The 13,723-nt window shown below is 33.1% G+C and overlaps 1 protein-coding gene across 1 annotated transcript; it reads right to left on the bottom strand.

Annotated features, from left to right (window-relative positions):
* Positions 1-121: 121 nt before the first annotated feature.
* Positions 122-12,460, bottom strand: LOC123658844 (ubiquitin-like modifier-activating enzyme ATG7). The gene is made up of 11 exons (XM_045594139.1): positions 12,258-12,460; positions 10,839-11,034; positions 7,930-8,382; positions 7,310-7,416; positions 6,591-6,735; positions 5,764-5,922; positions 5,002-5,190; positions 2,940-3,092; positions 2,094-2,209; positions 665-950; positions 122-427 (listed from the first exon to the last, which is right to left on the bottom strand). Exons 1-11 carry the CDS (start codon positions 12,458-12,460, stop codon positions 386-388), a joined length of 2,049 nt encoding a protein of 682 aa, XP_045450095.1. The 3' UTR covers positions 122-385.
* Between the last annotated feature and the right edge of the window lie 1,263 nt (positions 12,461-13,723).

The following is a 13,723-nucleotide window of genomic DNA, read 5'->3' as shown; positions in this document are numbered from 1 at the left end:
GTAACTTGATTTTTTGTAGTTATGAAGACTTTTAAGATTTTTTAATACTTTTTCCAAACAAATATTTCCACCAGGGTGTATTAAAAATAATAATGAGATGGGGTTAAACAACAAAATTATAGAAAATTGGAATAAAATTTATTTAATACTTACAACTACGCATAAATTAATAAAAGAATACAACTACAGGAATATAGCTATCAAAAGCAATCAAGAATATAGCTATCAGGTAACAGCAGCCATTGATTACACATAGATCACACATTTCACTAGTAAAGTACATTCAATAAGTAAGCAAGATCAGAGACATTTAATTGTGCATTTTATATCTTAAATGAGGATTCTGCTATATTATATTTATTATGTATTATTTTTATTTGGATATTTAGTCTGTACTTTCTTGATCTTCATCAGAAAATGTTAAAATCTGTAAAAAAAGTTTATTATTAATTTTACCTGGCAAAAGTATCAAATTAGTTACATTACATTTTCAGAAAAAAAAATCTCAAGTATAAAACTAACTGAATGAATACAAAATCAATGAGGTTGTAAGATAAGACACGAGTTACGAAGCAAAAGTACCTTCTTTTAACATAGTATCTTTAGTTCATATTATTTATCTCTTTACCTTAAAAAAAGCAATTACACTTTGTAACCTACTTACCTCGGTCATTTCCGCAGTTAATTGCAGTTCAGATAAGCCCGTTACTTCCTCTAAATAGGTTCCACTGTTAAAGACTTTCATTAAGAACTCTATGCCTTCTTCTCTATATTTATCTATGACAACTTGAGAACAAGCTATACACTGTTTAAATTTAGGACAAGTTGGCAATACAGTCTGGTAAGAGTGTAAGAATCCTCGTATTGTATGGGGTATTGGACCAAGAACGCCTTGAAGTTCAGAGTCGATGTCTTCATCAGTTATGTTGTATAAAGCTGGAGTTTTTACCCTGTAAAATAACTGTTATAAATAAAGGTAAGGATTAAAAACCAAAATATTAATCATCTATGTCCTTTTTAATTATTAATGATAAATTTACTTAAACACAATATGTAACATTTTTTAACATGAGTCAGAACTTCATATAAACTTCATAAACTTCATATAAAATAATTATTTAATAAAAAAAAATAAAAAATTAAATGATTATATAATTGCATACAAATCAACATCATATAAATCATAAAGAAAGGCAGCATGCAAAAGCGGTCTAATTACTATACGCTGTTTCTTAGACAAGCATAGGTGAAATGAATTTATTAGTAAATGTTTATGGTGTACCGTAGATGTAGTTTAGTATTAATATAAATTAAAAAAACCCTCACAATAAACGACCCCACTAGGATTTACACTCCTGAGTCTGGGGTCCAGGAACACACACAGTAACAAGCACAAAAGCCCAGACCACGACAAACACCTGCATGGCCAATTTAAATGTATGCTATGTGTGGGGATCAGACTCGCGACTGGCAGTGGAACAAATAAATACAAGCTACAGCCATTGCGCTAAGGCATTGTCGAAATATTGTATATTGTTTAATTGTGTAGTAAATTAGTAATATAATATAATAGTTTGTAGTTAAACTCCTCCGAAACGGCTTGACCGATTCTCATGAAATTTTGTGTGCATTTTTGGTAGGTCTGAGAATCGAACAACATCTATTTTTCATCCCCCTAAATGTTAAGGGTAGTCCACCCCTAAATATGTTTATATTTTTGGACCAAATTTTATATTTTTATTTTATTATAATTTGGCATTGAAAAATACACACAACCCTAAATTTTCACCCTTCTACCACCATCCACTATTTTTTAATAGCGTTTAGTGGCAGGACAATGTTTGCTGGGTCAGCTAGTATATATATGTGTATGTTTTATTTGTTTGTATGTATATATTCCTGTTACATGAAATTTTTTGCACTTCATCCCTATGTTAGTTCTCTGCTCAAAGGTTGCTTGGAAGAGATCGCTGTATTAGCGATAAGGCCGCTTGTTGTAATTTTTATTTTCTAATATTGTTATATTGTCATTTGATATATTGTTAAAACTTTGTATTGGTGTACGAAATTGTGAATAAATAAATAAAGTAGACCTGGAGTGGTGCTGCAGTAGAGCCACAAGTAGTTCGACGGCGAGGGCGCCCGCCACGGCCGCCGTCCCGGGCCGGCTCACGGTACACTGCTGGTCTAACGTACGATCCTTTACCGACTGTCAATAGAAAACAATTTTATTTATTATTTTGTATATTAATTATTAACGGTTTTAAATTAAATTTACGAACCGACGCGGTGAGTTTCGTCAGTAGAACACGGTATCAAGTGTACGTAAAACAAGGGACAATAGTAGGGGTGAAAGGGACAATAGTAATGGTGATCAGGGTTTACGCAGCAAACGTACGAGAAAGGTAGTCCGGTATGGACATTGGACACTTCTAATGCGGTCAACGTCTACCCGCAAACCTCAGTCTCGTGAACAAGACATTCGTAGATAATGTCGAAATATCGACCTCTGCAAAATAAAAATAAAAAACATGGCAAATATCCCTTTTTAAATAATTTTAGTAATTTTTAAAGAAATTGATGTTCTGAAGTAACGAATATTTACTAATATTTCAATATACAACTATTTAACATATTACTATTTTATATATATTTTTGAAGTTTGTAAAATATATTTGTTCTAAACTGGTACAGACATATTTGATATGATAAATACTGTAGAATATGCAAAAGTTTGTGAGGATGGATGGATGCTTGTTACTCTCAGGCAGTAAACCACTAACTGACTGTAATAAAACTTGGTATGTTATCTACATAGGTTAGATATCTAGTATTGGTATACTATATATCATAGGATACTTTGTATCCTCAGATTTTTACGGGATTGGAAATAGCACGGGTAACAACGCGATATGCAGCTAGTTATAACTATGTCTTACGTTTCCCGGTGCCGTGACGTCATTGCAGAAGTAACAGCCGAGTTGTTCTCCAGACACGTATGAACTGTTCATTGGCGTTTCCTTTGTAACCGAACTAATTCCATGCCGCATTACGAGATAACTATCGAAACCAAGCGCTGCATTTATTACTATCTGAAAATATTATTAATAAATCACGGTAATATTGAAATTGATATAAAAGTACATAAGGCTCAAAATCACCAAAGTGAAGAATCCTATTTGGAAATGACTAAAAAATACAACCGTAATTATATCTATTTAATGTACATTTGACACCATTCAAAATTATTTAATTTACGTACACATCTAATTACACGCTTAGAACATAAATAAATTTCATTAATATAACAAAATTATTGTGTAAAAAATCATATCGAGAACGCGTCCCTAAGTGCTGTATCGTACCAACAAATAGCTGTAACTTTGAAAAAAAAAATAACTTTTAACTCTTTTTTCGTGTATAATAAGAACATTAATCAGATCCTTATAATATTATATACGGTCGAATTGAGCTTATCGTAAAATAGAAAAAGAAGAGAATTTGATCACCCAAATGAGACGCAAAATTGAATCCCTGAGGAAAAAATTACGAAAGAGCATCGTACAAAGGGCAGAGAAAGAGAAAAAGAAATCACCGTCAGCCATGTCTCCTAATAGCAAAGTGACCGATTTAGTCAAAAACATGAATGTACTTCATGAAGTGCACAAACGTCTCTTATTTGGTGAGGTATTATCGACGCAATTTAAAAATAAAGCTGAGATATTGCGAAAAATGACCTGATCACTATCAATAATAGACAAAGCATCTATAAAACAATTTAACAACATAATATATAAATATAATATAAACAAATTACATCGACGAAGAGTCGTCAGATGATGAAGATTTAAAAACGGTCTCCATATGTCAGCAGGAAGAACAAAATCTCAATAATGCTTGACCTGGCACGTCTTACGGGACCGACTAAGAAAACCTGCATCCTAACCTAATTTTTCCTGGAGCATTCCTCTTAATTAAAGTACGACCTAAAAAATCAACATCTTTTACGTTCTTTTATATATTAATGAAAATATCGTCCTCAACTGTCGCTAAATCCTTACTGCATCATTCAGTGAACATCTGAATCGATCCGGGAACACTGAGTCATATTCGGGAACACCTCTTGAATTCGATATTTACTAAAAATTTATAATATTCTTAAATAAATCATTACTGAAATACCACGGAGACATTAATCTTGGTATAATCGCATATAATTTAAATTATAATGTTATTCATACTCTGGTGCATGTTAAACTTTATATATGAAAATCTTAACTTTACTCTGAATTAGAGCTGATTATAATCAACTTAACTAATTACTAGTTGAGTTGATTAGATATAGCTCTTTAGAGCAGCGAGTAGCATCTAGTATCTACGGCTTCGGCCAGCAAGCATCTATGGCTATTACGGGTATCCTGACCACCAGCATGCAGCGGACGCGCATTCCTGGTCATCACCCACAGCCTTCTCAGCGACTTTGGCACAGCACACTGCACTTCTCTCCTGGTCGACGCAGCAGCCAGCCACTACGCAGCACTGCACAACTCCAACTCACTGGACTATACGCAACAATCACTGCAGACAGATCCGACTCACCGTGAACTATGCGGCATCTGGTTCCGACTCACTGGAACATTCCACTGGCCCGGAAGCATCAGAGAATCTATGGACGACTCAACCTGCTATCGACCTCTGGTCTCGGAGGGGAGTGATGTAGCGACATCTATCTCACGACATATAAGAAACTAGAGAAAACTGACGTATCCTACATCGCGTTTTCAAGTTATCAGAGTGATTAAGTATATATACAAGAACCCGACAACAAGCGTTGTGGTAGCCTACCAGACACAACATCCGTCTGGTCGGAGGATCCTCCCTTTGCGATGACGGACGAGGGACTCAACACCTTGTTCCTCCGCATCCCCAAACATTTCTTAGATATAGGTAGAATTAGAGTATAAAAAGGTACTGAGAATAGCTTCAACGAAATTTCATTACCTTTCCATAATACGCGGAAATAAGCGTCGGTAACCACCTGGCTTCTCTCGTATCCAGTAGTAGGAATATTACATCATGGTTTTCAATGGCTTCTGTTAATAGCTTGATGTTGCTTACGGTTTCTTGTTTAAGAGATTCTCCAATTGGGTGACCAGGCATTGGAATGTGGAGACTCAAACCTTCACTTTTCTGTAATAATAGAATTTTAAAAAGTGCTAAAAAAAATAATAGAAAATGAAATAATTTCTGTCAGCTTTCTTTTTTTACATGTTTAGATCGACAGAAAGTGTTATAATAGAAGTAGTATTTTTACTGTAATGTACCGTCGGCCAAGAAAGTGGTGTACCAGTTTGGATTTAGTTTCCTGGTCATCGAAAATTACAACAAGGTTCGTTATTAAAAGATATTACGGAAAGAGACATATAATAATGACGTAAACCTAATTGATAAGTAATCATACGTCATTATTATACATGACAATTTAAACTCTATTAGGTATAAATAATATCGTTATCAATAATCAGATAAAGACGGCAATAGAAGTTCTCAGATCGATCTGCAAGCGAAACTAATCTTTATCACCTATGAATCTGCAAGCGGCATTTAACCTTAGGGTGGTACACCACTTTCTTATATATAGATCCCAGCATATTGGATAACACAAAAAAAAAATCGAATTGAAAACATCCCCCTTGTTTTGAAGTCGGTTAAAATGATGTATTGAATCAAAGCTAGTATTCTATAAAATATATCAATAGTTACCACAGTAGGCAGGATAAGTTTGATATTGTCAGCAGCCGCTTGCGCTTTTCTCTTACCACCATCGAGACAATCTCGATGAGTGTAAAGCACTTGTCGCGTTGGATTAGAATACGATACTTTGCCATTATCTATGAATGTTATGTGGCGAAATCCCCATGCCTGAAAATAAAAATTCCATTAAATTCTAAGATATTAATTTTGAAATGGGTAATTGTATTTGTAAATAGCTGCAATACTCGTGTATTCAGTATGTAAATGTTACACAACAGTTTCGAATTAATTTGACGACGCGTTGTCGCAGCGGTCACAGTACTGACTGCTGCGCTGGCGGTCGAGGGTTCGATCCCCGCTCACGACAGACATTTGTATTGGCCATAAAGATGTTTGTCGTGGTCTGGGCGTTTGTGCTTGTGTATTGTGTTTGTTTCCGGACCCTGACACAGGAGAAAATCCTACTGGGGGCCGTTGAGTGTGACGCGTTTATTTGTTTATTTATTTATTTATTTAATTTAGTGACAATATTTTTGGCAAAACTCAAGAGATAATTTTCAAATCTAGTGAAGTATTTTTTGCCAAAACTTTACCCGCAAAATTGTTTTAAAGTAAAGTTGTTTATGTTTATGAAACTAATTTACATTTATTAAATTAGTTCCAATTCTCAGTACAGAATTTAAAACATGTTTATAAAAATTTTAATTTTAAAAATATAGGTACTACTTTTAAAAAGTACCTACTGAACTTTGGTAATAGTGACTGCATATGTTGGACTTGTATTATTAATATACAGGTCATCGAGCACTTAATTTCAACTATGCAAGGTCACCTACCAGTAGGTCCCTTGCCACATGACAACCTAAGGTACCAGCTCCAAGCAACAGACACTTGGTATCTTTCATTACATCCACATTAAGATCAGGTACTAGACGCCATTTCATTAACTTTATATTGAGATCAGAAGACGCGTCTGCTAATCTGAAATTAGTTTTTACATCTTTAATTCACTAAATGGGGTAAATGCAGAATTTTGAATTATTTATATCAGAGTATAATTATTTAATTAGTCATTGGATTAATCGAGTTTTTTGAAGTAAAGCCTAGCGTGATAAAGGTCAGTCAAACTAAAATCAAAAAAAAAAATTATTCAAATACAATACAAAAACACCGTTAAATTCATTGAATCATTTTAAAAATTAATATTTTAATTATTTTCAAAAGTGAACCATCAATTCGGAATGTAGATTCTGCAAAGAATTAGAAATAAACCCCATGCTTACTCGTTAAAAAAAAAAGTGTTTTTATATAAAATTGGTTATTACTTATTACCAAGATATTTCTTGCATGTAATACAGCGTTGCTGAGCCCACACACCTTTGCCATTAATATAATCTTGCACCAAATAATAAGATTCAGCTACTAATTTCTTTATAATACACATTTTAAATTTATTTTCAAGTAATTGCAAAATCGTTTGTGGGTTTTTTTTTTAAATATTGTATGTAGACTTTTTAAAATATTATTCGAATAATATTTTTATGGCTGTACTAACTTCACAGGATCCATCGAAGCAGACATATTTGCGAGTTTTGGTCCAAAGTTGCCTCTATCATTTCTTTCCCAACCCACCCATCCAACATTTTCAGGTGTTTGGACGCCCTAAAATAATGAGTAATAATTTTCTATATATTTGGATTGAAAAATCTACAATATTTTAAAGATCTTTAAGCTATCAATAAGTTAGACTATCTTTTTTCGTTCAAATTCTTTTAAAAATTTTTGAATGTCATATCAAAAATTGACCGCTCCGGCGGGGTTCGAACCCGCGTCTCCGACTGACCGTGTCGGCGCTTTAGCCAATTAAGCTATGGAACGATGTACCCGCTAGATCGAAATTTTTGATATGATAATTTTTATATTCGGTTTAAGCGAACCGTGGCGCCGTCTATAGTGAGCTCTTTACAGAAACCCGTAACTATTCAAAGTTTCATATTACAATGAAAATCTTTGACAGGAGACGACACCATGCTATTTTTAATATCTACGATTTTATTTTTGTGTTACCCACACATTAGAAATTCTAAACATTTTTTCATTTATTCTTTCAAATAATTATGTGATGACTATTTTGCATAGGTATACAGCTATCTTGTTTTGTAAAACAATACTAACCTCAGGAACTGTTATGCTGTAAATTTGACTACTTGCAAGTGAACCGTTTTTACTGCATCTTATTCCAATAACTTCAATACTTGTTTTGCTTAAATTTGGACAAAAATCAAGCAATGCTGCTAAAAATATTCTCAGTGGCCATCCAGGATTTGGTCCATTACTATGATCAGCAAATGCAAAGAATATTTTAGACATATTAATATTTAGCTCTTTACCCTTATTCTTATCTAGAATTTTTGATAGTTCAACGGCATTGGCAGTTTCATTATCTTTGACAATTACAAAGAAACTTTTCTGTGATGTTTCTAAATTTTGATAGCTCTTAGATATATCTTTTATCTGTTTCTCGTTGAAACATGTACTTATATTTTTACATTTTTCTTTTAAACATACAATTGGTTGACTTGGTGCAGGAAATGCAAACCAGTAGTAATAGTGAAATTTTTTAAGATCCTGAAAAATCAAAAACATTAAAATGCATTGTATAATTATGTAACTATTAAATTATTAATACCAGAGCATAGCTGGGTTTGTTTATACTCCAGTATTATAAATTATCCTTCAATTAAAGAAGCACATATCAGTTTTGAATTAAAATCGAAAACCTACCAAATAGTCTAAAATATTGGTAATAATTTTTGCCAAAAAATTTTGGTATACTTGTAGTAGCGACATAAAAAAACATAGTTAAAAGATTAAAGGGCAGATATGAGTTTAGCATGTCAGTGTTAAAATCTGGTTTACAAATTTTTACAGTGATTTTTAATGTAATCCACAATAACATCAATAGTTTAGTAAATTATGATAGTAATTAGTAAAAATTTAAGTCTTCTGCGATATTATAGATACATAAGTCTAGTTACCGTGTGGCTACAGTATAGTTCGCGTCATGTAAAAAGAACGCTGAAAGAAACTGGAGGGAGTGCGTTTGCGCATGGGTATACTCGCGCACAAAAGTATTACTGTTTTATTTTTTAATTAGGCTTTCACTCGCTGCTTCGTATAATGGTTATTGGTAGGTACATTAAAAAATACTAGAAATACCAGTGCGAATAATTCGGACTAAATATGTATAATAATTATCACTTTACAAAATTACAATTTTTTTTCAAACAAAAGCAATAACAAATTTTTTAGCTATTGAAATGTCGTATTCAAAAAAATTAATTATTTGAACTCTCGATATTAGTATCTTAATAGTTTTTATGTGTTTAAAATGATAAATTGATATTTGTTTTTTAGTGAAATAAATAGTAAATGGAGTTTTACAAGTGTCTATATGCTAATGTGTTATGAGAGTGAGTGATAAATGCGGAAAAAACGTGAATTACGATTGACAGTGGTTTGTTTACCAAATAAGAGTGTTCCAAAAAATGGACAGTACGAAAAAGTTTTTTCAAGAGTTGGCAACACTGTAAATCGCCTTTGTGCATTTTGACAACCAGCGTTATTTTTACATGACGCGAATTATATATTATAAATAATTTTTCTCACTTCTCTATGTGAAACTATTTTGTAATTTAAAGCTTTTGTGCGCGATGATATTTTGAGTCGACGTCGAACTGTCCAACCAATAGCACACCGCCAAGCATGCGACACGTGATAAACACTCCCGTCCCCTACCCCATACCACCAAATAGACCGATAAATCGCTTCTGCGCAGCTTCAAGGCCAGCGTTCTTTTTACATGACGCGAACTATACTAAAGAATATAGCCACCCCCTCTCTTCCCGTGAGTGTCGTAAGAGGCGACTAAGGGATAACACAGTTCCGCTACCACCTTGGAACTTAAAAAGCCGACCGGTGGCGGGATAACCATCCAACTGCTGGCTTTGAAATACACAGGCCGAAGACGGACAGCAGCGTCTTCGGTGCGACAAAGCCAGCCCTGCGGTCACCAACCCGCCTGCCCAGCGTGGTGTTGGTTCTCGTTATTTTTGGCGTAAACTTGTGGAGGCCTATGTCCAGCAGTGGACTGTAGAGGCTGTAATGCTGATAAGTCTAGTAGTTATACCTACAATATCATTTATAATAATTGATATTTAGGGCCTGTTCCACCCGTTGGGGATATTGCTATTTGACGGATAACAGAATCAGACAAAAATTTTTTTGTTTCATTATTATTTTTAACCGACTTCCAAAAAAGGAAGAGCGATTATTTTTTTATGTATGTTACCTCAGAACTGATGACTGGGTGAACCTGTTGACTGGGTGACCAATTTTTTGATGACCTGCATTGTATTATATACCGCATAACTTTTTACTGGGGGTATGGTCATCTATCGAAATTTAGCAAAATTACTTAGTTTCGGACTATCTATCTATTATAACGTAGTAAGCTATATTATCCAATAGAGGGCAGTAGGAGTTTATTCTTTACAAATAATTTTGATGATTCTTGTTTTAATTGAAAGCTGATGCTTGTCTTGCGGTCCAATTCAAAATTTACTACTAGGATTACTACTACTTTATGAGTAATCTTTGATAATGAGTACTTACTTGACTATTTTCTCATCTACCTATGTTGTATTACTTGTTGATGTAATTGAAGTTGGTTTTTTTTCCGTTAAGGAGTAAAGATATTTGAGATATGAGATGATGTATGAGATATTTCTATTGGCATATATAAATTTTATCCGCCAACCTGCATTGGAGCAGCGTGATGGATTAGGCTCTGATCCTTCTCCTACATAGGGAAAGAGGCATATGTCCAGTAGTGGGATATTACAGGCTAAAGCGATATATAAATTTTTAAAGTTACAGTTTTTTCATTGAGGAGAAATAGGTCCTACTGGCCTATTGTAGCTCGCGGTTTCAAAACCTATATGCATCGTCATCCATCAAATAGCGTTATCCAAAACTGATAAACAAGCCCTTAGATTTCTTATAATAATTAAGGCAATACTTACGGCAAAAGAAAGAATAAAAAAGTTTAGCAAGTTAGAGGGATTGTCTATCCAAGATTTTGTCTGCATATTCGCTCTGATGATCTCACCAACACTATTTATCAAAGATGCTTTGTCAATGTTCTTAAAGTCTTCAATTGTATTTTTATTCATCAAAGTACCAGTAACATTTATATAATGGTGTTCTATCTCTGGGTTCCTTTAAAATATATTGTATATTTTTATCTATATTACAAATAGTAATTAGTGTTGAATATATAGAAATTGTATAAAAATTATAGGAGTCAGTCACTTTTTGTGATATATATAAAAAATAAAAACTTGTAATAATAAATAAATAATTATCCTATAACATTCACACATAGTCATCATAGTCATCTGTTCCTAACGTAAGCAACTTAAGTCTTGTTATTGGTTACAGCCGGCTGATATAGCTAATTATCATTTTTTATAAATATACATGGAAATAATACATACATAGTATAAGACAAAGTCGCTTCCCACTGTCTGTATGCTAAGATCTTTAAAACTACGCAACAGATTTTGATGCGGTTTTTTTAGTAAATAGAGTGATTCCAGAGGAAGGTTTAAATGTATAATACATTCACAATATAATAGAGGAACACTGATACTTTTTGCACCCGTGCGAAGCCGGGGTGGGTTGCTAGTGTTATATAAATACAAATGTTACACTCATACTCGGGTGGGACTCGAACCCACAACATGCAAAGCAGAAAGCAGGGCCTACTACAAATTGCCCCAATGGGCTAGTACAATATAAAAATAATCTATACATATAATAAAATGGTAGAGAAGTCAAAACTGTACATTGAATATTTTTTTAAAAGAATACTTGGGTGTGATCTACAATCTATACCGAAGCCAAAAATATAGTTTTTAGAATTTTTGTCTGTTTTTCTGTATGTATGTCCGGGACAAACTCAAAAAGTACCGCATGGATTTACTTCAAATTTGGCACAAATATTATTAAGAAGTCGGGTCAACATATAGGCTACATATTATCATGCTATCATCTACCGGGAACGAGCAGTGAACCTTTATTTCCTCAACGCATTCTGTAACAATGTGTAATCTAACGACGTATATTTGAATGTTGTTGTTATTATGTTAATAACCATGCTATATAATATATAATGCTATATAAGCTAGCTTCACACTATAAAAATCACGCAATATAAGTAATATACCTAAGCCGATAAACATAATTAAATGAATATAAGTAGACAAGACAATTTTAAAGCAGCGCCATCTATGAGATTTTCCTGTAGATATGAAATGTAAAGAAAAAACGGGTAAATGAATGTTATTTAAAAGGGATAATCGTAGGTATTTTTGGTGCAGTATAGCGATCACGCAGACGACGTCGCGGGTAGCAGCTAGTAAGTAATTAATGTAACTCACGTATTAAAAGAGGTTCCGTCTACCTCGAACACACTAACAATATCATCCCTATAAGAATATCTACCATAAACTTGTTTGGTGGTTTCATTTAACTTATCAACATTTAATTTCATTTCTGTTAAACTATGCCAAAAAGATGGATGAACGAAAGACATAAAAGGAACATATTGAATAATATCTTTCTTCTCGTCTGTTTTTGACATCTTTATTTTGCTTTCTTTAATAATTTTATAATTATTATAATATATAGACCGAAACTAGAAACGATAAAATCTTCTTCTTCTTCTTCTTGTATAATGGCTTCCGTGAGGATTTGCCAATGTCAGAGAACGATAAAATCACTTTGATTATTTTGCTTATTTTGATAGTTACTGTCACCTATCAGTAGTGTGACCATTTCAATAGTGGCGAATCTACCATAGACTGGGTAAAAAATCAGCCAGAATCTGCCACACTTGACGACAAAAATGCCAAAAATATGCCATCATGAAAATTAAAAAAAAAACAACGACTAAAACGTAATTTCTTTAATCAGCATTAAAAAAAAATAATTTTACAATTTCAATAAGCGGTATTACATCTACTACATACTACTTTTAGTATGTATTAAAGATTTGCCTCCAAATTTTTATCTTCATTCTCCGTATGCATAGATGTAAACGAAATGTTTTTTTATACATATTTTTACTTGGTTTAATGGAGACACAATCTTCGTGTTCCTTTATCCCCTCTTTTGTAATAATTATAGCTGAAACATGTTTGTTTAAGAACCTATTCCTTATTTTGGTTTTGTTCAGGTTTACCTACGAGAATATTCTCTCGCACGAAGCGTTTGACATAGGCAATAAAGCTTTAGCGAAATTTTAAATATTTGGATATTTTGTAGCCCTATTCGCGTCCAGCATTTTTCCAATCGTTCCCAAAAATTTATCTACACTCAAAATTGTGCTTATGGTGCTACTTCCACCTGATTCTAACAAATATCTTACACTTATGTCAAATTTAATTTATCGAAGTTCGTCAGCAACTTTTTGATTGTTATTTTAGGAAGAAAGCAAGAAATTTTGTTCCACTCAGTTTAATAAGCATGCTCGTATTTTCTCTTCATAATTTATGATTCGTTATACAGAACCACACACATTACTCACTACACGAGAAAGACGTAAAATAAAATTAAATCAATAAAGGAGAATAGTGCTCATATTCTTATCATATAAATATGAACACTCCTCTTTTAATTACAGTTCATTATCATATGACGTACTTGTTTAAAAACGGAATACGAGGGAAACCCCGTATTATCAGGCCATGATATAGATGTTGCCAGTATGGTGAAATAAATTTTGATCTAATTAATTAATAAACCAAATGTAATTATTTTTAAAAAATATGTCTATGAAAATTTTAACAAAGTCATGTGCATTTTCCCGAAATCTTTTAAATCTGCCAAAATCTGCCACTTTTGT

Source organism: Melitaea cinxia, chromosome 13 (genome assembly GCF_905220565.1).
Source record: "Melitaea cinxia chromosome 13, ilMelCinx1.1, whole genome shotgun sequence".
Taxonomy (NCBI): Eukaryota; Metazoa; Arthropoda; class Insecta; order Lepidoptera; family Nymphalidae; genus Melitaea; species Melitaea cinxia.
The sequence above is the reverse complement of the archived record's forward strand: the minus strand, read 5'-3'. Positions and strand labels throughout refer to the sequence as shown.